Raw genomic sequence first — 26,025 nt, forward strand, 5'->3', positions numbered from 1 at the left:
TGCAGGAAGACTCCAACAACTCCGGCACGGTTTTAATCCCAGCACTCAGGAGGCAGAGACAGGAGGATCCCTGTGAGTTCAAGGCCAAACTGGTCTACAAAGCAAGTCCGGGACAGCCAAGGCTACACAGAGAAATCCTGTCTCAAAAAACCAAAAATAAATAAATAAATAATAGGGTTTAAGAATACTAGCTTACGAACACTGGCTGCTTTTGCAAAGAACCAAGATTCAATTTCCAGCACCTACAAAGTGGTTCACAATTGCCTGCAACTCCAGTTCCAAGGAGCCAGTGTCTTCTTCTGACCTCCAGAGACACCCGGCACACATGTGGCAAAACATTCATTCACAAAACTACAAATAAGAATTTTTCTTTAAAAAAATCAGTCGGCATCATGGCTCATGTTTATAATACTTGCACTGCCAGGCTGGGGCAAGAGAATTGCCTGTTGTTTCAAGGCCAACTTGGTCTACAAAGAAGTTCCAGGTCAGCCTGGGCTATGGACCCAAACCATATCAAAAATCCAACAAGAGCTGATCAATGGTTCAGACCTTCCAAATGACCTGGGTTCAGGACCCAGCACCCAGGGGGTACTTTACACCTGTCTGTAACTCCACTTCCAGGGGGATTCCATACCCTCTGGCCTTCTTGGGCACCAAGCACAGACATGGCACATTACACATGCAGGCAAAACATTCACTCATATACAATTTAAAAATGTTAAATCTAAAATAAATACAAAAATTAATACTTTGTGCATCTTAGGTTTAAAAGCTGTGACTCACTCAAAAATTGGATAGAAGTGCTATCTTAGGCATTAATATCAATAAAATGCTACATGTATGAATGAAAATGTGTATGAAACTTACTATATACTACATTCTAATAAGGAAAATTGGAAACCTAAACCATGTTAAAATCTTGGCCAGGTGTGGTGGTGCATGCCTGTGATCCCAGCACTCAGGGAGGCAGAGGCAATTGGATCTCTATGAGTTTGAGGCCAGCCTGGTCTACAAAGCAAATCCAGGACACCCAAGGCTACATAGAGGAACCCTTATCTCTAAAAAAAAAATAATTAAATATCTTTATTCATATTTGTGTAAATGGCTTGGGGTTGTCAGGGTGGCTCAGTGAGCAGCATTTGCAGTGTAAGCTGGACATACAAGAAGTTCTCTCCTCAGAACCCACATAAAGTGGAAGGAGAAACAGAAGCCATACAATTACCACCCCCCCAAAAAACAACAGAATCCATACAATAACCCGCCCCCCAAAAAACCTACCACCAACCTGAGCACAGATGAGTTTAAAATTTCTATCTAGAAGTAGATCTTTAATAGCCTCAGGTACAGCAGGTGGCTGTTCCCAACCACTCTCTATACGTGACTGTAGGGACCCATTCACCTTTATGTGGTCTCAGTCTTAATGGCTACTTAGCCATAGTAGATTGCCTCAGGCCTCAGGGCAATTGTTACAGTACATTAAATTCACCAGCGGTATTGGAAGTTTCCTCTCCCTATTTATAAAACAGCCCCCATGTCTTACTAGGAAAGAACCATGTATGGTCACAGGCATGTACTCAGTGTGTGTGTATCAACGCAATCTGCACTGCGTAAAAGAAACAACTCACCTCCAGCAATTTTAAGAAAATCTTCACCTGTTGCTTTGTAAACCTAAGAAAATAAAGAGACATTAAAACAGTTTCCAAACCACCCACCATATACTAATAACCACTGGAGCGGTCAAGTGTGTCGGGCTGTGCGAACACGTACCTCTATGTACCGGGTCCCCATGTGATGTTTGTGCCTCTGGAGGGCTAAGTCTCTGTGCTCCTCACTTACAAATCTAACCAGAGCTTCTCCGTTCCTCCGGCCCTGAGCATTCAGACAAAGTGCCGCACCGCCCCTTTGAAAGACAACAAAACGAATGGCAAGTGGGGTAACCACAGTGGCAGAAAACCTTGCACTCCTTTGGAGCTGAGTAAAACAAAGAAAACAAAACCAACTTGGCAATATTGAGTCCTTTGAAGAACCTTGCAATATCTTGATCCGAAGACTGCCAGGGCAAACCTCGAGCCCTCACAACCGTGTTGTCATCAATAAGTTCCATCTTGCTGCTGCGAACGAAACACAACTTCATGTTGCCCAGTTAATGCAAGGTAAGGTGCTCAGCTACGTGTGAGGCCTGCTGAAGATTACACTGACTATAGAAAGACAGCTAGCAAGCCAGGAAACCAACTCTCAAGTGAATAGCTCTCTCTTTGCCATAAGTTCAAAACCACCTGAGATCCATTTACAGGAAGCACAATTGTCTCAATACCCTTAATGGCCTGACCTAGAATGAAGAAGGGTTTTCTTGTTTGTCTTGGTTTTGTTCCTGTTTGGAGACAGCCATTTCAATAAATAACCCAGCTGACCTTGAACTTGACAACTTCCTCTCTCACCTTCTGAGTACTGAGATTCTTAACCATGAGCGACCACACTGAGTAAAGTGGGGGTGAGGTGTGACTTCAGGTTTTGTTCACACGTGGGGAGCACAGTCTAAAAGCTAAATCCAGCTTGACAGCAAGGATCAGAATAAAGCTACAATTAGCCCACACTGGGAATGTAAGCATGTGGTCAGAAGACTATTAAGAGTTATCGCCCTCATCACACAGGAGTGCCAGCAAGCACAGGGTGTTTATGGAAACACCTGGGAGTCTCCACGCCTTACTGAGTCACTTGCAAATCACCCATTATACATTCTGACACCTTCTGATGTTCTTTCTTTCTCCTGCTCATGTTTTCAGTAATCCTAGGACATTTTCCCAATGAGTCACTTTTTGTACAACAAAAATCAGTGCTACAGTCTCAATTGGCAAAGCTGTCAAAGTTCCTATTTGCCACCAGGGCTCACGACAGTGACCAACTAACCACCAAGTCACCTAGGATCACAGACACTTCGGACACCTCCCTAGATGTGCATTGCGAGATGTAGATCCCATGTCCATTAAGAGCACCTTTAAAGATCCATTTACGTTACTGTGTGTACATATGTGTGCCTACATGAATGTACGTGGACCGCATGTACAAACTGGAGAGCATTCAAATCCTTTGGAACTGGAGTCACGGGCAGCTGTGAACAACTGCCTGATGTGGGAACGTACCCCAGGCCCTACCCTTGAGCAGTAAGCACTCTTAATCATCTTTCCACTCCCTCCAGAACTTTCAAATCCTTTGACTTTTCCTTTAGAAGGGTAGACAGACATGAAGACTTCAGTAAGAATCACAAATTCAACAGAGAATGTACCCAAGTCAATGAGGAATTAGTGATGCCAACAGGTTGCTATATTTTAATCTCAATCTATATAAGCTTGCTTTAAGTAACAGATGACCTAACGGTAAGAAGTAGTAAGCAGAGGTTTAATAAAATTAGGAAAATATAAAAGGACTTAAATGTCGTGAATAAGAACAAATCTTAAGGTTCAAATGAATAGTACTCAACCACTCACCAAGTGCCACTTTCGAATTTGTAGTTTACTCTCTCTGGATCTGAAAACCTGTGATCTGAAATGATAGTGTACAGTCATCACTCTGGCAAGTGGACAGCGAAGCTGTGCAATGCAACGGAAAGCCAGCCGACGGGAACCAAATCCCAGCCCGCTGTGGTACTACTCACTGTAGGGTTCTGAGATCATTGTTAAAATTATGTTCCCCATATTGTCAACTTGAGAGGCTCCGTATCGGGAGACAGAGTCGTTCTTCTCAAAGTTTAGGCCTGCGGGGCTGAGTTAAGGAATTGTTGGGACGGAGCAGTAAAGGAAGGCTACTCTGCCAGGCAGAATTTAAACTTAAAGGCAGGCAAGTGCTTTAAAAAAAAAAAAATCTTAGCATGGCAGCCAGGACCCTCAATCCTGAGGTCTCCCTCTCAGCCCTCTTATACCAAGTGTCCAAGTGAGTCTAACCTGGGGCATTACCAAATGGAAACTTTGGTTTACTTAGGAAAACAGCAAGTGCATGAAGACTGTGCGCACTTCGTGTCAATCAGGGAAAGCAACTAATTAGGACCCTTTACCACTGTACATACTGAAGACGCGGTTGCCAGAGCACCAGCCACACCGTGCTTCTGCTCACAACTTCTCTTTCCAAATACTTGCAGAGCACCTGGGATAGCTCACCTTCAATGGGAATATATACAAATGCAAGTTCTCTGACAGCAACTCAAGCTGACCTCACTGTGCTGCCCAAGCAATCCTCCCTCTGCAGGTTCTGAGAATGTAGGTACGCACCAAGTCCAATCCCAAGGTTCCTTGACCATGTCAATATACTTTCTGGGTAAACCACAATTTGTATTATGTGTAAATCACAACTATTTTTTAAAAGATGTATTCATTTATATTATGTATACAGTGTTTCACCTGCAGTCCAGAAGAGGGCACTAGATCTTAGTATAGATAGTTGTGAGCCACCATGCAGTTGCTGGGAATTGAACTCAGGGCCTTTGGAAGAGCAGCCATCTACCTCTACAGGCCCTCACAACTTTTTTTTTAACAATTTAAATTTTTTTATAAACAACTTAAGGGCTTTTAAAATCTGCATTACATTTTATTTGTGTATGTGGTCTTTTCTCTAAAAAGTGGAATTTAGAGGTGGATCTCTGTGAATTCAAGGCCAGCCTGGTCTACAAAGTGAGTCCAGGACAGCCAAGGCTACAGAGAGAAACTCTGTCTCGAAAAACCAAAAAAGAAACAAACAACAACAACAAACAACTCCATGAGCTGACACATGTGTGCACCGTCAAAAACCCAGAGAAAAACACCTGTTTCTAGCAAAGCTGGCACTGGCTCCTCAAAGGATTTATACACCAGGACCAAGAATAGATTTTAGACCCTAAATTTCGAGTTACCTAGGCATTTGTGGACTTCTGACATGCAGCCTTGTTAACCACATCCTAATGTTCCACCCCGAGAAAGAAGACCAAGGGACAGAATAAGGTTTAGGCAAACAGGTGGCACAGTAAAAGGATATTCTGATCAAGTTACTCATTAGCTCATCTTTCTACAAACACTCAAGGTTCATAAAATACACATCTTCTAAATCCCTGGGCCAATTTAGCCCAGAGTAACTGGCACCCAACAACACTGAAGCCTTCCTTCCACAGGCGCTCTAGGCCACAGTCAGCAATTCTGCCACCCAGTGTCCTGTATTCCACATTTCCTGAGCATGGACCTCACTTTCCTTTGCTCTTGCTCACTCACTCTCGAACATCACTGTAGTAATGGGACAAGAAAACGGAAGCTCAAGTCCTCACAGCCTGAGCAGCAAGTAGGCGGTATGGCTAGAAAATCCAGGGTGCTGAAGACAACGCTGCAGGCTGTCACCAGTTGGGGGGCGTGCCTGTCTAGGTGGCCATGAGGCACCAGTACCACCCCCACCTACTGTCATCATGTACAGAGGCCCCGTGACAAGAGACGAACTACAGTTTTTATCTCATGCACCGGTTTAACATGTTTGTTTGAGAACAAGTCTCAGGGTGTAGATCAGGCTGGCCTTGAACTCACAGAGCTCTGTCTGCTCAACTCCCGAGTGCTGGAATTTAAAGATGTGCACCACCAGCACCCAGTGGTTTGCTATTCTACTACTACTACTGTTTCGGTTTTGTTGTTGTTGTTTTTCAAGACAGGGTTTCTCTGTGTAGCCTTAACTGTCCTGGACTCTGTATCAAGCTGGCCTCAAACTCATGGAGATCTGCTTCCCAAGTGCTAGGATTAAAGGCGTGCGCCACCACTGCCCAGCTTCTAATCCTACTTCTACTATTCCTTTTAATATCATGATTAAGTAGATCAAACATATACATAATTCTCTAGAAGCCAGTGTTTGAGTTTGAGGCCAGGCTAGTCTACATAGCAAGCCCCAGAACAATCAAGACTACAGATACCCTGTCTTTAAAGATAGATAGACAGACAGACAGACACACACACACACACACATGACATATCATATCATAGGAGAACTACTTGAAGGATCCCCACCAAAATATACACAGCCATACATATATATGTGCACCTGTGTGCACAGACATAAAGGCATTTCAAACATTTTATGCCATCGTCCATTTCCTTCACTTTTTACATATCCCATCATCAACACAAATAAAATGAAGACACTAGATGGAGAGAGGCTCCCCAACTCAGCTTCGTGATGGAGTATTAATACAGCCACACTTTGACTGACTATAGAAGTCCCTGCTCTACGTTAAAATGATTGCTTCATTTGTTTTACTTTGAGTGATACCTTTTGGGGGGGGGGTCGAGACAGGGTTTCTCTGTGTAGCCTTGGCTGTCCTGGACTTGCTTTGTAGGCCAGGCTGGCCTCGAACTCACAGCGATCCACCTGCCTCTGCCTCCCAAGTGCTGGGATTTAAGGCAGGTGCCACCACGACTGGCCTTGAGTGATACTTTTGAGGAAAAAAAAAAAAATCGTAAGTCAAGAAGAGAGATCAAGCTGGGCAAGATACGCCTGTAATCCCCGCACTCTGGGAGGCAGAGGCAGGTGGATCTCTATGAGTTCCAGGTTGGCCTGGTCTACAAAGTGAGTCCAGAACAGACAAGAGAGAACAGAGAAACCCTGTCTCGAAGAAACCCCACCCCAAGAAAGAGAGATGGAAAGTGAAAATGCAAAGTCTCCTTTTTGTGTTGAAACAGATTTGCAGCTAACTTCTCATTTTTAGGTAAGAATATGTCCCTTGGGGCAGAATTGATAAAAGTAGTGGCTGCTCCTCCTGAGGTCCTGAGTTCAATTCCCAGCAACCACATGGAGGCTGTTAATTACCTATAATGAGATCTGGTGCTGTCTTCTGGTGGCCCAAGCACACATGCAGTCACTTAAATTCATCTCTTACATTTGTTCATTCTGTTTCCTTACCAGAACTGAACACAGATAATAAAAGGAGGGTCTTTCTTTGTCTTTTGTGCATGCTAGGAAATACACTACTAGTGAGTTACATACACAGCCCTAGCTCTAGGTGAGTTTGGGGCTTTTTTCCCTAATGCTTTAGCACCTATACTTTCTTCCATCACAGTAAATTTCACTTTGAATCACTAGCTGCACATTAGGTCCTGAGAGAAGGTGGGGTGAGCCTGTGCCTCCTGGTTCACTGCAGAGCTCGTCACATAACTCACTCCCTGTACCCTCAGGCAGCCACAACAGCACAGACAGGCTCAGCCAGTTTCGCAAGCCAGAAATGTCAGGAGGGAGTAAAGACGACTACAGCCTAGCACAGTGGGAACAAAAACCTACATTTCAGGCTGTACGGAACCAAGTGCCCATCACGGAGAGGCTGGAGCAGGTAGGTAACGCTGCTGAAATGGCAAGAGTCTTGTCTTTACCTCCACACCTTTGGTGACAGGTTGAGGGCTGAGCCCCATAAAGCTCATCTATACCAGTTTACTCACTAAACTGACCTCTTTCCTGACTGCCAGGGAACAGGCACACTTGCAACGCATTTACTTCCCACACATAAATATCATCTCTCTCAACGTACATTTTTTTAGTTTCTATCTAAGACAATCACACAAAACCCAGCAAGTATGTCAAGAGTTAGGGAAGCCTCAGACTCACACCCCAGCAGAAATTCTCTATCAAAGCCCTGCCCAAGACTCATCAAAAGACAGTCTTGCTAGCTCCCTGCCGTATTTACAGTGTTTTACGTCACCAGACTTAATACTAAAACAGCAGTAGTGCACCAAGAGCCAACAGTCCCACAAGTACAGGAAGAAGGGTTAGGAAGAAAGTAACAGGCGCTGTATAGATTTTTTTCAATAATAGAATATAGGGATAGAGAGATGGCTCAGAGGTTAAGGGCACTGGCTGCTCTTCCAAAGGACCCAAGTTCAATTCCCATCACCTACACAGCATCTCACAATTGTCTGTAACTCCAGCTCCAGGGGATCTGACACCTTTACACACACACACACACACACACAAGCAGGCAGAACACCAATGTACATTAAAAAGAAGATGAAGAAGATGACAAAGACGACGAAGAAGACGAAGAAGAAGAAAGGGCTGGCAAGATGGCTCAGAGCTTAAGAGCACTTGCTGCTCTTCCAGGGGAGCAGGGTTTAAGCACTATGTTGTGCAATTTCTGTTTTTAACCTACAAGAAAAACAGGCTAACGCAGCAACACGTATACACATCCAAATCGCACACAGCCATCAAGGGGCAGCACAGAACACAGTCAACCAGTGTGAGCCTCCAGACTACACCATAGTGCACAACACAGACTCACGATCTCATTATGACCTTACCACTGAGAGGCTTAGCTGCTATCTGCTCAGAGAAGCACCGCAGTACAGAAACAGGAAAGGCTATTCAGAAGAGGCATCAGCTACTTAAGGAGTCAACAACTGGTCTCGATCATATAGTATGTCAGATATGATGATGCGTGAACTCTAAACCCAGCACTGGGGAGATAGATGCAGGCAGGTCTCTTTGAGTTCTAGGCCAGCCTGCTCTCTATAGTGGGTTCTAGGCCAGCCTGTTCTATATAGTGAGTTCTAGGCCAGCCTGCTCTCTATAGTGGGTTCTAGGCCAGCCTGTTCTATATAGTGAGTTCTAGGCCAGCCTGCAACTACACAGTAAGACCCTGCTTCAAAAAAGAAAATTCTTTCTCTGAATGATTAGGATATTTGTATCTGAAATATATTAAAGCCTCTCAGTTATGATAAATAAATAAATAAATAAATAAATAAATAAATAAATACCTCTACTTCAGGCTCAGCATGGTAATGCACACTTTTTAATCCCAGCACTTGGGAGGCTGAGGCAGGTGGATCTGTTTGAGTTTAAGGACATCTGGTCTACAATATGCGTTATGGCCGGCCAGGGCTGTACAGAGAAACACTATCTTGGGAAAAAACAAAAAACAAAAAGCAAAACAAACTACAAAAAGCCCACCTCTCGGTTTCTCTGGCTACAGAGTGGTGTAATACCCTTTCAGTGAGCTTCTGTGAGGCTACTATGTCAACAGGTAAAAGACTTTTGTTATTTTCTTTTTTTGTTGTTTTGTTTTGAGACAGGGTTTGAGACAGCATTGGCTGTCATGGATGCACTTTTTAGACCAGGTTGGCCTCAAATCTACAGAGAACTGCCTGCCTCTGCCTCCAAGTGCTGGGATTATAGGTATATGCCACTGAGCCTGGCTCTTGGTATCTTCTTGTGTACGGGTGTGGATGCTGGCCCTGAAGCCAGGACCCCACAAAGGCTAAGTGCATACTCTACCACCAAGTCTTAGCCTGAGTGTCCTTTCTTTCATATGTTCTTTATATTATATTTATTACAAGTTAAGTCCTTAATAAAAGTTTGGCAAAATAAAATAAAATTAAAATAAATAATAAATTTTAAAACAAGACTTGACAATAAAAGTACATTTATAGCCAGGCGTGGTGGCGCACGCCTTTAATCCCAGCACTCGGGAGGCAGAAGCAGGCGGATCGCTGTGAGTTCGAGGCCAGCCTGGTCTACAAAGTGAGTCTAGGACAGCCAAGGCTACACAGAGAGACCCTGTCTTGAAAAACCAAAAAAAAAAAAAAAAAAAAAGTACATTTATATTGCTATATGTCTTCACTGATGAAAATAAATCAGTTCATGATTTGAAAATTGAACCAAAACCAGGTTCAGAACCAGCTAGACATGATGGTGCACACCTTTAACTCCTACCCTGTGGAGGCAGAGGAGGTGGAAGGCTGTGTGTTTAAAGCCAGCCTGGTTGGTCTACATATTGAGTTCCAGGACATCCAGGACTACACACATACATTTGTCTTAACAAAAACAAAAAGCCAAACCAAAACAAAAAAACCAAAGGTTCAGAAGTCATAAGGAAATAATTCAATTTCAGGGATTTAAAAAAAAAAAAAGCAGGTATTTTACTGAAAAGACTTTTATAGAAATGGCTCTATAGTCCAAACGTCAATAGAAAATAGCTAGTATTAATTTCTCCAAGTAAACTAGTATAATTTCTTTAAAAAAAAAAAAAAAAAGCACTGCCCCCTCATCATGCTGTCCCCACCTTGCTTGACTGAATGCACTGCAATGCACAGTTCACCTGACAGATAAGGCCTATCCAGGCAGCATTGTGTAACTCAAAAATTGCTAGCACACCTGCATCTGGAATTACTCTGGAAGCCTACACTGAGACGAGAAAGAGCTTTCGACGCAAACACATGATGGGGAAAGTGCGGAAGGAAGGAAGCAGAGCTGCAGCCACCCTCCCTGTGCCTCCGCTCCTCACGGCAGCCACGCTGCTTCATCTCCATGGCGTGATACGGTCCACAAAGCTGTCATCGGCAGCTTAACACAGCAAGTTAGAGTAGCAAGCCCTCAAGACCCAGCCACAAAACTTCATCAGCACCTTTAGCTTCCTTTTCTACCATAAAATGCCAACCCTGGGGCCACAGCTGGAGTAGAGCAAGGGCTGAGAGATAAAACACTTGCACAGAAAATGACAGCGTGCTCAATATTTTTCCCATCTTCCCTATTTACCTTGAAAAAAAAAAAAATCACACAATCAAGTTCTAAATTTTTTTTTAATTTCCAAGCCTCTGCTTTCTCTACTACACATGAAAACAAAACAATAACAACAACAGAAAACAAACACAAAATTGCATGAAGACAAAGCAGTTGTAGCTGTACTATATAATCCTGTAATTGCAATTCTCCATCCTTAGCCCAAATGAATTAAGAATTTGTATCTACCCACAATCATGTACAAAGATGTTTACAGCAGCTGTATTCATAATAGTCATAACTGAAAATCCACAATGTTGGGACTGGAGAGATGGCTCAGAGGTTAAGAGCTGACTGCTCTTCCAGAGGTCCTGAGTTCAATCATTTCCCAGCGTCCACATGGTGGCTCTCAACAGTCTATAATGTGACCTGATGCCCTCTTTTGTCATGGAGGCAGAGCACTGTATACATAATAAATAAATCTTATAAAAAGAAAAGAAAATCCACAATGTTTTCAGCAGGAGAGTGAATGCACTGTGCTCTATCCAGACAGTTATTATCCATCACTAAAAGGAGATGAACTAGCTGGGCAGTGGTGGTGCACACCCACACCTGTAATCCCAGCACTCGGGAGGCAGAGACAGGCGGATCGCTGTGACTTCGAGGCCAGCCTGGTCTACTGAGTGAGTTCCGGGACAGCCAAGGCTACACAGAAAATAAATAAATAAAATTTATATATATATATATATATAAACAAAAAAGGATCTGAATTATTAAGCCATAAAAATATATGGAAGCAGCTAGGTGTGGTGGCACACACCTTTAATCCCAGCATTCCGGAGGCAGAGGGAGGCAGATTTCTGAGTTCGAGGGCAGCCTGGTCTACAAAGCCAAGTCCAGGACAGCCAAGGCTACACAGAGAAACCCTGTCTCTAAAAACAAACAAATAAACAAACAGAAACAAACAAGTAAGCCTGGTCTACAAAGCAAGTCCAGAACAGCCAAAGCTACAGAGCCCCGGTCTCAAAAAACAAAAATACAAACACACACATACACACACAGCTAATGTAGACTGAAGGTAATGAATGTGTCAAAGGCGGTTCAGTTTTAACAAACTATGTGCATGTGCCACAGGGATGGGGGAACGGGACACAATGGAAAATCTGTTCTTTCTGCTCAATTTGTTCTGATCTAAAATTACTCTTGGAAAAAAAAATTTTTTTTTTGGTTGGGTGTATTGGCTCATGCATATAACCAGAGAACCCCAGAGGGAAGTGGAGGCAGACGCATTGCTTATAAACTACATAGCAAGCCCCCATTTCAAAATGACACAAAAACAACAGAAGCAGGAATTTACATTTTAATTGGATACAAAGTGAAGAAGTATTTCCAACATAGTATTACAGCCACTGGCACTCCAAACAAATCCACATCTCTACACTTGCTTTTTGTTTGTTTGTTTGCTTGTTTGTTTAAGACAGGGTTTCTCTGTGTATCCTTGGCTGTCCTGTATCCAAGGCTGGTCTTGAACTCACAGAGATCCGCCTGCCTCTGCCTCCCAAGTGCTGGGATTAAAGGCTTGCGCCACCAATACACTTCAATTTTTTAAAAAAGAAAGAAGAAGAAAAGAAGAAGAAGAAGAAGAAGAAGAAGAAGAAGAAGAAGAAGAAGAAGAAGAAGAAGAAGAAAAAAAAAAAAAAAAAAAAAAAACAGGTTGGGCAAGCCAGTGCATACCTATAATCCCAGCACTTAAGAGGCAGGACAGGAGGATCAGGCGTTCAAGACCATCCTTGATGACACAGCAAGTTCTAGGTCAGCTTGGGCTATGTAAGCCTGTCACAAAAACAAAACAAACAAAAAACCTAGTAAGACTTAATAATAAAAATCCAACTATTTGTAGATCAAGAAAATATTTCAACGTTACGTCTTACTAGTGGGACAGACAGACAGGCGAACAGTCTCCATTTGACAAAACCATCAAATACGGCTAATGACTATCTTCGTGTTTCCAAACTCAGGACCATTCCCACATTAACAAGGAAAATACCTAGAGGTTTAAAAGAACCCAGCTCTCCAGCTCAGACACGCTCAGACAGATGAACAGAGCCAATGCTCAGAGCTGTTCTGACCTCTGAAACTGCTTTGGCAGCCCAGTCAGGGAAATTATCTTATTTCTCTGAATAGAAAGATTGATTTCAGCAGGAATGAAAAAATGAAAAACAGCTAGGAAATAGCATTTCTAAAATGTTAAGGGGGAAAGACAAACAATCAAAACATTTAAAGTGAGAATCCATTTTTGTTTCCTGTTTAAAGGCAGGGTCTCCAGTAGCCCAGGCTGGCCTGGAATTTGCTACCTTGCTGAGGATAACCTTGATCCTCTTCTTGCCAAGTGCTGAGACTACCTACAGGTGTGATCCAACCCAGAGCCCGATCTCCAGCAGGCATTTACCGACTAAGCTATACCTCCAGCCCCTACACAGGCTACATTTTAAGAAACAGAAAATCCTGTCTTTGTTTTAATAGGATGCACTGCTAAGCAGCCCCATGAGCTACACTTCCAGTTTCGAGGCTAACGCATGTAGGAAGAAGTTCAGCTTGACTTAGTCACAATTTATTCATTCACTAGAGACAAACATTTCTGATTCTTATCATCACGCACTTGAAAAAGAGCTGCCAACCTACGCTTACAGAAGTAGGGTTAGCGGGAACAGCAGACAAAACTGCTGAGACACCACGCTACCCACGCGGGGTCAGCTACTGAAAGACTCTGAGAAGTCCAGCACAGGGCAAGGGCGCACCCAAGAAGCACTCCTCACCCGCTGCCACAGCCGCAACCTTACCTGCGCCTAGAAGACTGCCAGAAGAAAGGGATGTCGGACTACGCCTACACAGAGGGCCCATGCACACAGCAGCAGGCATTTTACCAATACGATGACAATACCACCTGAACCTACACTTGATGGTTGTGAGCCACCTAGGTAGATGTTGGGTACTGAGAACTGAAGCAAGGGCCACCGCTCCAGCACCCCAAGACACCCCCCACCCCACTGCACCCCTACCCCGTTTTCAAGGCGCAACCTAACCACATCCTCAGCGTCCCTCCTGATATGTTAATACATGACCATGACTACTTGCTAGCACATTAAAGAGATTCCATAGATGCAAGACGATGGGTATTCAAGCTGTAAAATTCCTAAGTATTAAAACAAGTTAACAATATATGAAGCATTCAATAGACTATCTTCATAGCCAGGTGGCATACACTTTTAATCTCAGCATTTGGAAGGCAGAGACAGGAGGATCTCTGAGTTTGAAGCCAGCCTGGGCTACAGAATGAGTTCTATCCAATAGAGCCAGAACTACATAGTGAGACTCTGTCTTGGAATTTAAAAAAAAATAAAAAATAAAAAATATTATCTCTGTGAGTAAATACTTTCAAAACAACATGTTTCTGTCTCCCAGTTCTTTAAGACAGTCTATGTATCCCTAGCTGGTTTGTTTTTGTTTTTGTTTTTTGTTTTTTGTTTTTTTCAAGACAGGGTTTCACTGTGTAGCCTTGGCTGTCCTGGACTCACTTTGTAGATCAGGCTGGCCTCGAACTCACAGCGATCCACCTGCCTCTGCCTTCCAGAGTGCTAGCATTAAAAGCACATGTGACCAAGCCTGGCTTCTCTAGCTGGCTTTAAACACAGCCGCCTCTGCCTCGAGTGCTGGGATTAAAGGTATGCACTACACGTCTGGTGTGGTCCCTTTGTTTTATCGTATGCCCATATTTCTTACTATAACCATAAAATCTGATTGGTATGTATTTGAAACAAAAGGTTTAAAGGGTTCTTCAAAACAAAATCTTATCTACTGTAAAGCAGCCAAAATAGACCCCAAGACCAAAGTAATCAAAGCACAAGTAGCTTTGGGGCTGTAGATCTAATCTACCAAATATATGTGCCTCTTTCTACACACACACACACACACACACACACACACACACACACACACACACACACACTCACTCACTCACTCACCATTCATATATTGTCAGAAATACAACCATAAACTTGTAGAATCATTTGACTGCTCACGATCAGTCAGTCCTCACAACATTGAAAGACGCCTATAGTTTATATTGACTGTTCTTTCTTCCTGGTACAGTATGTTGACACATTTTGGACAGGAACAGTTTCATCCACACACTGACAAAGTTTCAAGCATTTTTCTTGAGGCAGGTCCAATGCTTACAGCTTTAATTCTAGCACTGGGGAGGTTTGAGGCAGGAGGACCCTTGCAAGTTTGAAGGCAGCCTCCCTCCACTGCATAATGAATTCCAGGCCATAACAAGATCCAGCTCCAAAACTTAAAAAAAAAAAAAAGCAACAACAAAAAGAAAGAAAGAAAGAGAGAGAGAGAGAGAAGAGTGGGGCCAGGGTACCAAACATTCTTAAGTGACTTGAAAGGATACTCTCTGCCATTGCTGCGACATCCAGCTTGTCGACATCAGGCGAGCCAGGGCAACATTTCTTGAACTCTTTTCGAAGATCGAAAAAGGAATAGAAGCACTCAGGTAGTAATACATTCTGAGGGAGGATAAGGTAGAGGTTGTTAACTAGGCAAATCTGGCCCCTTTCTCTATTAATGAGAAACCTAAGAATGGAATATAGGTAACATTTTACCTAACAATTTTTAGAAATATAAAATTCAGTGTGGAATAACTCGGTCATAATATTGCATTAGATCCTGTAGCAATTTCACAAAAGTTGTCTCATTTTAATGAAATGGATAATATTTATGGTCCACTGTGCCTTCTAATCAAACCATTGTTAGTTTGTGTATACATTTCTATTTGTCTGCAGGTGTACCAGATGTGTGTGGGTTCTCACAAAGGCCAGAAGAGGTTGTCAGAGCCACTGGAATAGAAGCTGCAGGAACTGTGGGCTGCCAGATCTGAGGGTCCTCTGGTCTCTGTTGATTTTCCCAAGCCCCTTCTGAAGTTGTTACATATTTGAACTATTGTCCTTTTATTTTTCAGGTTGTAAAAGACCTTTCTCAAAGAAAAAGAAAAAAAGACCTTTCGCCAGGCATAACCATTTTAGACTATCTGTGTTTTCAGGTATCAGTTTATATAAACTTAGATAAACTTAGAGTAAGATTAAATAGTAAGATTTTATAGTTCCAACTACTGTTGAGTTCCAGTAATGTGTGTATATTTGGTACTAAACAAGGAGTAATATAGTCTTTGTTCTTTGGAAAAGATTACTTTTGTGCCAAACTACAGTTCCCTATTAGTTTTTTGCTCATTCTGGCTATACCTGAATATTCACATTTTATTTTAAAAATATGTGTCGCAGGGGCTGGAGAGAGGACTCAGCGGATAAAAGCACTTACTCAATTTCAAATACCCACGTGCTACTCATCATCACCTCAGGCCCAGGAGAGCTGACACCCACTCCTGGCCTCCACAGGCAAGCACACACAAGGCACACACAATCCATACAGGCAAAAGGCGCACAAAAACCCCACAGGCTGGTAAGCTAACTCAGTGGGCCAGGCTTCAATCTGATGACTTGAGTCTGATCCCTGGAACGCATGCTACAGAAGGAGAGAAGGGACTCCCGCGAGTTTCAGTTACCCAGACCTCAGCCTGTACCCCGTGGCATGCTAGCACTCTAAAAACAAAGGCATCCCAACTGGACAAGGCAGAGAGGGCACACAATTCTGGAGGTGGAAGCTGGAGAACTTTCGAGATCATGCCTAGCCTGAGGGACAAACTCAGACTACCTCAAAGAGGCCAGAGCTAAGAATGGCATTTGCAAGGCACGAGGGCTTCAGTCCCTAGCAACAGACCAAAAAGAAAAGGTACTTTTAGTCAAGCAAAGGAGAAGGGGTTACTTACCATTCCTAGCTCTGAGCACCACTTGGATGGATCCTTGTGCAAATAAATATTACGCCACTGCTTTGGGGTTCCCCCCCCCTTTTAAAATTTAACTAATTTATTCATATTACTCAATTGTTATCCCATCCCTTGTATCCTCTCATTCCTCCCTCCCTTCCACTTTCCTTTACTCCCCTCCCCTATGTCTGTGACTGAGGGGGACCTCCTCCCCCTTTATATGCTCATAGGGTATAGAGTCTCTTCTTGGTGGCCTGCTATCCTTCCTCTGAGTGCCACTGGGCCTCCCCATCAACGGGAGGTGGTCAAATATGGGGCACCAGAGTTCCTGTGAAAGTCGGTCCCCACTCTCCACTCAACTGTGGAGAATGTCCTGTCCATCGGCTAGATCTGAATAGGGGTTCAAAGTTTACTGCACATATTGTCCTTGGTTGGTGCATTAGTTTCAGCAGGACCCCTGGGCCCAGATCTGCCTGTCATAATGTTCTTCTTTTAGGTTTCTAGACCTTCTGGATCCTTCTATTTCCCCATTCTCCCATGCTTCTCTCACCTAGAGGCCCAATAGGATGTCCTCACATCTATCCCAATTTCCTGGTAAGTGAAGGCTTTCATGAGACTTGCCCCTTGGACTAATATGCAGATATAAGTGAGTATATACCATGTGAGTCTTTCTGCTTCTGGGTTAACTCACTCATTATGATCATTTCCAGTTTCATCCATTTGACCGCAAATTTCAGAACGGTTTTTTTCCCCTTAAAGACAGAGTCTCCTTGAATCCCAGGCTGACTTCAAACTCAAGGCTATAAAAGCCTTGAACTTTTTTTTTTTTAAGGTTTCCGAGAGACAGGGTCTTTCTCCATAGACCTATGACCAGGCTTGCCTCTGCCTCCTGAGTGCTGGAACTAACTAAAGGTATGCAGCACCATACAAGGCTAAGTTTTGAACTTTTGACTCTCATCTCCTGGCATTCCCTTTAATGTGCCCCCACACCTAGTTTTATGCAGACTCAGGGCTGAACGCAGAATGCCAGACAAACACAGCCCTGAAAGGTCATTCTTGGCTTCTGCTTTTGTGTTTGGAACCTACTACTTAACCCCAGGTTGGCTTTGAACTCTTATCCTGGCTTGGCTTCATGAGTGCTGGAGTTACCGGTATGAACCACCATTCTTGGCTAAAATTAACTTTTTACAAGACAGAATTTAGAATCCCCCCCCCTCGCTTTTTTTTTTTTAAACATTACTTGGTGGGTGGGCACAACCTGTCACTGAATGAATGTAGGAAAGTCACGATCTTTCCTTCTACCAATTGGGTCTTGGGACTGAACTTCCTCCAGCTCAGAGGCAAGCATCTTTACCTGTTGAGCCATCTCTAGTCCTAATTTGTTTTGTTTTGTTTTTTGTTTTTTCAGACAGGCCACCACCACTTGTGCTCATTAACTTGCAGTTTCAGTTTACTGGTTTTTGTTTTTTGTTTTAAGGAAATAATGGGCTTTTTTTATTTTTAAAAATTTTGTATGTAGCTGGGCATGGTGGTGCTCACCTATAAGCCCAGCACTCGGAAGGCAGAGAGGCAGGAGGATTGCTATGAGTTTGAAGCCGGCCTGGTCTACAAAGCAAGTGCAGGACAGCCAAGGCTACTTAGAGAAACCCTGTCTCGGGGGTGGGGGATGCTACCTACTTAAGTCCAGAAAATATGTAATATGCTAATGTCAAGGAAAACTTTCTGAGTTATTTTCTTTCATGTTTCGCCATTTTGTAAATATATGAATATAATTTTGGGGGGAAGGAATTGTGAGATTTTTTTTAAATCTTATTTAAATAATTTATTCAGATTACATCTCAATTGTTATCCCTTCATGAACATAATTTTTATTACACTTTCTTCTATATTTTTTAAAAAATATTTAATTTATCTTAATAGAAATGGCTCAGGAAACTACCTTAATTTTTCCCTACAACTTTTCTCCCCTACAAAGCAATCCACCTAAAAATAATAATAAAAGAAACTGTGCTGGGAACAGTGGCTCTTTCTGGTAACCCAGCACACGTGAAAACGAGGCAGGAGGTGAAAGGCTACCCTGGCTATAAGACCTCAAAAAAAAGCTGTGTGGGGACGAGGGGTGGAAAATAGTATAAAGCCATTCCTCTCTTGCCAATACTGAAAGAAGAAATTAATTCTTGACCCTTCCTACGTGACTTGGGAGGGGACACTCTCCCTTTGTACTTTGGAGGCAATGACACAGTTAGCAGTGTGACAGCAACTGGTTACTAAGACTACTGTAAAAGGATCAACCTTCAAGGGGGAGGCCCTGGGGATTCTCCTGCAAACAGACTTTTCAAATGAGTATAGTTTAGCTATCTTACCAGCTTCCCCCACTTCAGAGAATGAAAGCCAAGTTAAGCCAGCACTGACTGGACCTGCCCTGCCTGTGCCATCTTCTACAATCTACCAACTTCCCGGCCTCACACAGTACCCTGAACAGAGTCTACCTTTTCAACCCCAGTGCCTGCCTACTGCAGTGGGCGCAACTAACCTGAATTGTTAATAGCAACTACATCAGCACAAATTGGCTACACTGGGTGAGCTGTCTATGCTCCTCGTCGTCCAACAAAAATATTCTTCCCCAGGAAACAAACAGTAGATCTACGGCAAGGCACTGTTCTTACTGCGCAGTCTTCTCCACATGAAACAAGGCAGTAAAGGTAACCCCACTGACACAAGGTTTCAGGGCACCCCTATCATCCCAGCACATAGATATGGTAGGAATGCCACAAATTTGAGAGTGAAATCCTGTCTCAAAAAAATCTGCCATATACAAAAGTACATCATCAAGACTTTTCAAATTCGGTTTTGAACATTTACTTCATATGCAAGGGAAGTGTTCTAAAATGTAATTTTACTGCATATGTTGGTAATTGTTACTAAGCAGCCTGAAATATAAGGATTTAGGAGTTTAGAAGGTTTCTGATTCTCTTTGAAGGATAAAGCATTTCACATTAAAAAAAAAATTATCACACTGCAGTAAAATACCAGGCTTTTCTATTTTAATTGACAAAAATTCAGACCTTATATTAGCTTTGGAAAATGGAGAAATGTCAAGCTGAAAACTTAACAAAGAAAATGTTTTAAATCACCAAAGGATATCTATGAAATTACTGCCATCCCAGACATCTCCATAAGAATTACACGTGTTTCTTAATTGTGGTAAAATACACATAACGTCAAAACTGCCATGTTAACCCTTTTAAAGCGCCAACACTAAGCTCCACACTCAGCCTCTCATTTCTGCAGTGGCATCAAGTTCACTAACGCTCTGCAACTGTCAGCATCATCCTTCTGATTCAGAGCTTTTTTTTTTTTTTCTTTCCAAAACGAAAATCTGCACCATTAAACAACTAACTCCGCACTGGCCTTCTTTAAAGGTAGGATAATTTCGGAGGATGGAACAGCCGTCCTTCCAGAAGCCAGAACAACAAACAGATCTGGACAAACCGTTTGTTTTTGTTTCTCAGAGGACATCCTCTTTTTCCAGACGCCGGAACTCTTACCTTCTTGGAAGCCTCGGGATGCAAGATCTGCCTGACGTGAAGCTGCCCATCAGTACACAGGCAGAAGGAAGTCCCTACCCCAATGTTCAGTTCATTGCTCACTGACTGGTTAAACTGCAAGAAGGAGAGAGACACACGGAGGATGCAACAAAAGCAGGATTTGTAAGCAGAACAATGTGCCCAGAAAATAAAAAAAATTGTCCCTAAGACTGAAGCAGGACACAGGAATCTGGGCAATATCACAAAAGATGCCTTTTCCCACGAACCTGCCCCTTTCCCCTAGGCAAGGAGCTTTCAGGACAATCTGCAGTTTTTGTTCGGGAGAAGTCACTTTGCAGCAGCCCTTATTTATATTCAGCGTGAGACTCAATCAGGTCTCTTTTTAACAGGTTGCCTTCGGATTACATCATTTTATGTTACTTTTTCAATGTTTGGATGCTTCAGGTTTAAGGCATCCATTTCCGATAAACTATCGGAGTAAAGAAAAAGCAGTTATTATGTAAGGTGGGTATCACTTTTCTTAGAAAAATACTCCAGAAATAACTTATCCCTTTAATTGGAAGCTCGTGTGTTAAAGCAGAGGCTGGGAGGGCGCAGGGCATACATAGCTACACAGGTGTTGAGACCCACCCTATCCCGGATTCTAGCAACCCACAGCGAGCAGCCAGTTTTTAGGTCACCTCAATTCCAATATGGGATTCCGCCAGTTCCACGGTGACCCAACAAACAGCCCTACAGGTCTGTACTTGCAGCCCTTCCCCGGGATCCCCAATCAAGGCACTAAAGAAGAAATGAAGAAGCCGAGCCTTTGGAAATTGAGACTACCCGGCTGAAATCAGGAGGGCATTCAGGTGCAAATCAAACTATGGCCCTGGCTAGCGCTAGCACGGGGTGGTGATTGACCGTCTGCCCCTCCAACCCAGAGGCTGGGCTTATAGACCCAGACCCGCCAAGATTTGAGTTTAGAGTTGCTGGAGCCGGCGAAACTTCGCTGGGCGATCCGGAGGATAAAACGCGAATGATTCTCCCGCCCAAAGAACTACTAGGAAGAAAACTGGAACTCGGGCGAATCTCCATCTCGACACCCTGGTGGCCTGGAGGCCAAGCACAGCAGCCCCTCCAGAGCGGCCCTCCCCCGCCCCCAGGGCAGACACCCACACACAAGGCTGAGAATCTCGCCACTCCGCCCCAGAAACGAGCGGAGACCGCCCCACGAGGGCGTGGAGCCCGAGGGTTGGGTCGGGTTTGGGGGGCCTCCGGGATGGGGGTGGGCGGCGAGGCCCGACCAAAACTGTCACCTGTCGGAGGGCTTGGTCCAGCTGCGGCGCGGAAGACAAGCTTTCGGCGTCTATTTTAGTTTCTTCTTTACAATCCTCCGTCAGTTCCAACTGATCCGGTCTAACTAGTACTTCGTGCAACTGTCCCACCTCGAGTTGGGGAGGGGGGAGAATAAGGGGTGAGTTCCCCCCCTTTTCAGTTTGTTAATTCTGCCTCCTCCCCGGCTTCCTCCCGGCCGCGCGAGGCTCTCCAGGTACCCGGCAGCAGAATCAAAGCTCCCTAGACGCCTAGGGATCTTATCGCGGCTCCCCCGCCCCACCCCCACCCTTACCCGGATCAAGTCGCCTAGGCCCTGGAGGGGACCCTAGCGCCCCAGAAATAGGCGTCCCGCGACCCGCAGAGAACGAGGCTCAGCAGCGCGAGACCTTTCTACCTGGCCAGGTTTCGGAAGACTTAAATGTCTCCCAGGTGGCTGGCCAACAGGTTTGGCTCTACTATGGATTCCCTAGGCCTCGGGGGCCCGCTTCATAAGCGTGCAAACGCCTTTTTTAAAAAAAGAGGGGAAAAATAATAAAACCAAAAATCCTCTACCCCTTCTCCAACTTCTACAATAAAGTTGTTGCCCCACTGCATGTTTGTGAAGTACCTTCTTGTTGGTCAAATCCACGACTTTCCATAACAGCAGGATCAGCTCCTTCTCATCCGAACCCAGCTTGGCTCCGGTGGCCCCAGCAGTGATCCCAAAAAGCACCACCAAGTAATCCGGAGACGCCGTCATGACGATAGGTGGGGAGGGGGAGGAGGGGGTCGGGAGGTGGCGAGGTGGGGTTGGAAGCGAGAACGAGAAAACCTGTGCTAAAACCCTCTTACAAGAGAAAAAGAAAGCGCCCACCCCCCTCCTCGCGGCCGCCAGGGCAAAAGGCGGTAACCTGCCACCCAAGCCCACACCTGGCCGGCGCTCCACACCCTGGGCAGGAAGGGGGGTGGAAGGAGGGAGCTGCAGGCCTGCCCTTTTTGTATCCAATTGCCGGTGCGTCTATGAAAAAAACGAGAAGCCAGGCTGCACCCCCGGGAGGCGCGCGCAATGGCTGAAAGCTTTTCTGTTTTGGGATGTGGCTCTACCTGCCCGCCCCTTCCCCCCCGCTCCCCCACGTGGTGCAGGTAAGAGACACCTGGCGGAGCCCGCCTATTGGCTCCTTCAAACCACGACGTGGCAGAGGTGGGGGGGGGCCTGGGGGAGGGAGAGGAGGGGGCGGGAGACAAAGGCTGGATGAATGGGGAGGCCAGAGCTGGAGAGGAGGAGGGAAGTGGAGGGGAGGCAAGGGAAAGGGAGGGGCGGAGAAGGGGAGGGGCCGGGAAGAGCCCGTGGTCACCGGGTGGGTAGCGGAGGCCAGATCAAGGTGGGGGGTTGGGTGGCGTCGGCGGGAAAGGGTCTTTGCTCGAGGACGGAGAATTGAGGGATTTGGAGGGAAGGTTTGGCGGTAGGGAAAAGAAGCTGAGGGGTCGCGCAAAAGGCCACGGCGCCCGAGAGGCAAAAGAAGGCCAGAGGTGAGGCCCAGGGCGCGGCGCCTGGGAGGGACCAGTCTACAGCGGCCCGGGAAGGGGGTGCGGGCAATTGCGGAACCCGAGAAAAGCCGCTCCCGAGCCCAGCACACCTTGCAGTGCCAACTGACAGAGGAAGAAGTCCTGTGGGCCCTGCCCCACGCGGCGCGGGAGGCTGGCGTTCGCTCTCTCCACCTCGGGGCGAGGACCACCCCCTCCCCCAGCCGCAGAACCCGACGCCCGGCTGCCTAGGGTAGTCCCGAGACGCTCTCACAGCCCTCCCAGCAGCCCGTGGGACCCCCGGGAGGAAGAACACCCCTATCAAACACTTTGTTACACATTTTCCTCGTGCTGGCTGCTAGTCCGAGACCGTGAACGCCCTCCAAGACTTGGGGCAGAGTTTACTGTGTTTTGCCTTGGATAAGAAATAAAACGCATCTGCCCCACGGGCCTCATAAAGGTTTTCCTGAATCAGGCTAAACAAATTTTTTGTTAGATTTCCTGCCCTGTCCACTCCTGCCTTTTGATTTTTCTTCTTGGAGTGTGTGACTTGACCAAGGGCTCCAACTCAATTTAAGCCCACAGACTCTAGCGCCACCACCAGCCACCCCAGCCCTGCCACGAGCCACCACGGGGCAAGGTAGGTCATGTTGACATTTTAGAAAAGCGCCAGAGGTGTAGTTCCCTCGAGTTTTCTGTTTCAAACCGGTCTATTCTTGAGAGCCGAATTCCCTCTGAAATACTACTAGCTTGGCGCCAGGTGTGCGGCCTTGCATATTCTCGAAGAGAAATGAAGTCGCCACACCCTTGCAACCGCAGGAACCCGTCGGCACCCTCCTGGGGATGCTTGTCAGGAGAAACTAAAGACTAGACTTTCCCAGTGGGAGCAGAGACTCGGGGGGAGGGGGGAGAGGAGTCGAAGGCGGCGACGCGTGTTTGCAGGTAACACGAGGTGCGGCCGGAGGGGAGGTAGCGGCCGCGTCCGGGAGAGCTGGGGGGGGGGGGGGGAGAGCCCTGGCTTGCTTTCAGCCCGAGAGCGTGCTGGTGGTACCCCGGGTCGTCGGCTGCCTCCCCAGGGCTCCTGGGTGCCTCAGTCCCGCCCTGGCCCCGGTGTCTCCGGGCCAGACTTGTTAGTCCCTAGGAGTCGCGGGGGCTGGGACTGGGCGGGGAATCTGGAAAAACCACCCAGATTGCATTGCAGTGGGCGAGGCCGCTTGGAGGAGCCGGTTCCCCCGAGCCGTATCGCCCCAGGGCTCTTTGGACGCACTGTTCTCTGTTGCTCAGCTCTACGGAAGAGGCAACACCTGGACAGGGCTCGGGACTCGGCGGGAACGCTCAGCACACCAGGCTTGGGAGGCCCCGCGTCAGGCAAGCGAATGTTGCAGAGAAAGTGATTACAACTGCACCTGAAGCGGCTCCGACAGTACTTTGGAGTTTGGATTCATCGTTTGTATAACGAGTTTCAAAGATCCGAAGGCTTAAAGTCAGCGCTTTTTCTAGGAGGTGCCGCCTCAGTAGAAAACTATAGAGTTACCAATCTCATAGCTGCCCCTCTTTTGAAGAGATTTTACATTCCCCATTTTTAAAAGCTGGATTCTCTGTTTTGTTTTGTTTTTTTTTTCAAATTTAGTTTAATTTGTCAAACTTGATACACCTTAACGGGTTTTGCTGTTCTTGGGTAGATTCTCAGGGTTTGTAACAGCCTGGCATATGCTCTGCCCTCAACAAATATTTATTGAATAATTTGAAGGGGGAAAAAAAAAAGGAAAGGAAGACATATGACTGCTTTAGGTGCTGGTTGAGAAGAGTTTTTAGCCTGCTATCTCGAAGGCAGAGACAGTGAGACCAGCCTGGTCTACAAAGCAAGTTCCAGGGCAGCCAGAGCTGTTACACAGAGAAACCCTGTAATGGGGGGGCGGGGGATGAGGGGGGGGAGAGAGATTGATTGACTGACTATAGGGTGAACTGAGCCAGGCCGGTTGAGGATGGGAGATGGAGCAAAACCAAGATCCGTGTCCAAGAGGCCGGGGGTTGGGGGTGAGGAATTACTGTTATAGTCAGAATGTCTGTGTTATTGGGGAAAGAGCAGCCCAGCCCAGTTACTGGCCTGGAGAGTTCTGGTTGGGGGCAAGGAAGGTATACCAGCCAAGAGGACCCTGTAACAGTTTGGGACTGAGAGATCCTGGAGAACCAGGCAGGCAGAATCAGCTTTGATATGTTAATTGGCACCTCAGTTAGCCCTTCGTTCTGGGGTAAGACCTAACATTCCAGGCTTTTGTTGTTGGTAAAGGTGTGATGTCTCTTCTATAACTACAGGGCTGAAATTGGGGCCTTGTCCGGGGACCAGAAACCCTGGAATGCTGACCAAGGCTGGGAAGTGAGAGTCGAGTGCTTGATGCACAGGTTCTGCGGGTCCTCCTGGAGCTAGGGCAGCCCAGGCCACTGTGGGGCAGTCTGCGTAGCTGGACCTCCTAGGACTAGCAGCTCTGGGGCTGTCTGGGATGTAAATTCCCAAGGAACACCTGGGACCGGCTAAGACAGAGAGTAGGGAGAGAAGGTAAAGTTTGGGAGTTGAGAGGGAATTTTTATCTTGGATGTACACTTTCAGGCCCATGGTTCTGGTAGGCAGTAGAGGGGAGTCCCACCCTCCAGAATAGATAGTGGGGAAAAGTAGGCTGTTGATTAGCAGTACTTATCTGGAGTCCTTTTGACCTGTGAGAGATGGATCCAAGTCGACTCTCTGACGCTTATATGAATTTTTAAAGCTTAGTGATGCTTTTAGCACAATAAGAAGCATTTTTAAATCTATACTTAGGAGATAGCCAAAGAAGCTTTAAAATCGTGAGCCTGTGACTAAGATGTAGTCAGTGTACCAGGGCTAGAGTAATAGCTTATCAGAACTTTGTTGATTTACCTTAAAACCCTGAGCTTTTAAATAGTATAACAGCAGAGAAAGGGAAAGAAATCTGAAACAGGTCTCATTTTTCGTAATGCCTTAAGTCACTTCCATAGACCTTTATAGCTTGCATTTACACATCTTAAAAACACTTTTTAAGACATACACTACTTAAGTTTTCATATCCTCAGACCTTTACAATTTGTATTTATATGCCTTAGAGCACTTTCTTGGACCATCAAAACTTACATAACCTTTAAGCCCTTTTTAAAATCCAATCATTTTTCATGAGACGAAAGTGGTTGATTACTGAGAGCCATCAGTTTGGATAGTTAATAGGCAGCTCAGCCTGTCCTGGGTTTGAGACCTAGCATAATTGTAGTAACATGCACCCAAAT

General features: G+C 45.4%; 1 protein-coding gene and 1 long non-coding RNA gene across 8 annotated transcripts in view; one reads left to right on the forward strand and one right to left on the reverse strand.

The window, feature by feature from the left end:
• Positions 1–22,255, reverse strand: part of ESRP1 (epithelial splicing regulatory protein 1) — a 53,944-nt gene extending 31,689 nt beyond the window's left edge. For 4 of the 6 annotated variants that reach the window (XM_084798928.1, XM_084798930.1, XM_084798929.1 and 1 more), the window contains exons 1-9: positions 21,836–22,253; positions 21,210–21,338; positions 19,912–20,025; positions 14,936–15,050; positions 3,653–3,751; positions 3,486–3,540; positions 2,001–2,111; positions 1,768–1,900; positions 1,626–1,668 (exon numbers count right to left, since the gene is read on the reverse strand). In XM_084798928.1, coding sequence (XP_084655054.1) covers positions 1,626–1,668; positions 1,768–1,900; positions 2,001–2,111; positions 3,486–3,540; positions 3,653–3,751; positions 14,936–15,050; positions 19,912–20,025; positions 21,210–21,338; positions 21,836–21,967 — 931 coding nt within the window. In that variant the 5' untranslated portion in view covers positions 21,968–22,253. Of the gene's footprint in view, positions 1–1,625; positions 1,669–1,767; positions 1,901–2,000; positions 2,112–3,485; positions 3,541–3,652; positions 3,752–14,935; positions 15,051–19,911; positions 20,026–21,209; positions 21,339–21,835 lie in introns of all 6 variants that reach the window. The other 2 variants (XM_084798927.1, XM_084798931.1) reach the window with 2 other exon arrangements.
• Positions 22,256–22,487: 232 nt separating this feature from the next.
• LOC311607416 lies at positions 22,488–24,330 on the forward strand. 2 transcript variants are annotated; one of them, XR_014782585.1, is made up of 2 exons: positions 22,488–23,673; positions 24,016–24,330. It is a non-coding gene; the product is annotated as an uncharacterized lncRNA (long non-coding RNA). The 2 variants fall into 2 exon arrangements; XR_014782586.1 differs by having other exon boundaries at positions 22,488–23,371.
• The last annotated feature ends 1,695 nt before the right edge of the window (positions 24,331–26,025 follow it).

Source organism: Acomys minous (genome assembly GCF_964271855.1).
Source record: "Acomys minous genome assembly, chromosome: 1".
Taxonomy (NCBI): Eukaryota; Metazoa; Chordata; class Mammalia; order Rodentia; family Muridae; genus Acomys; species Acomys minous.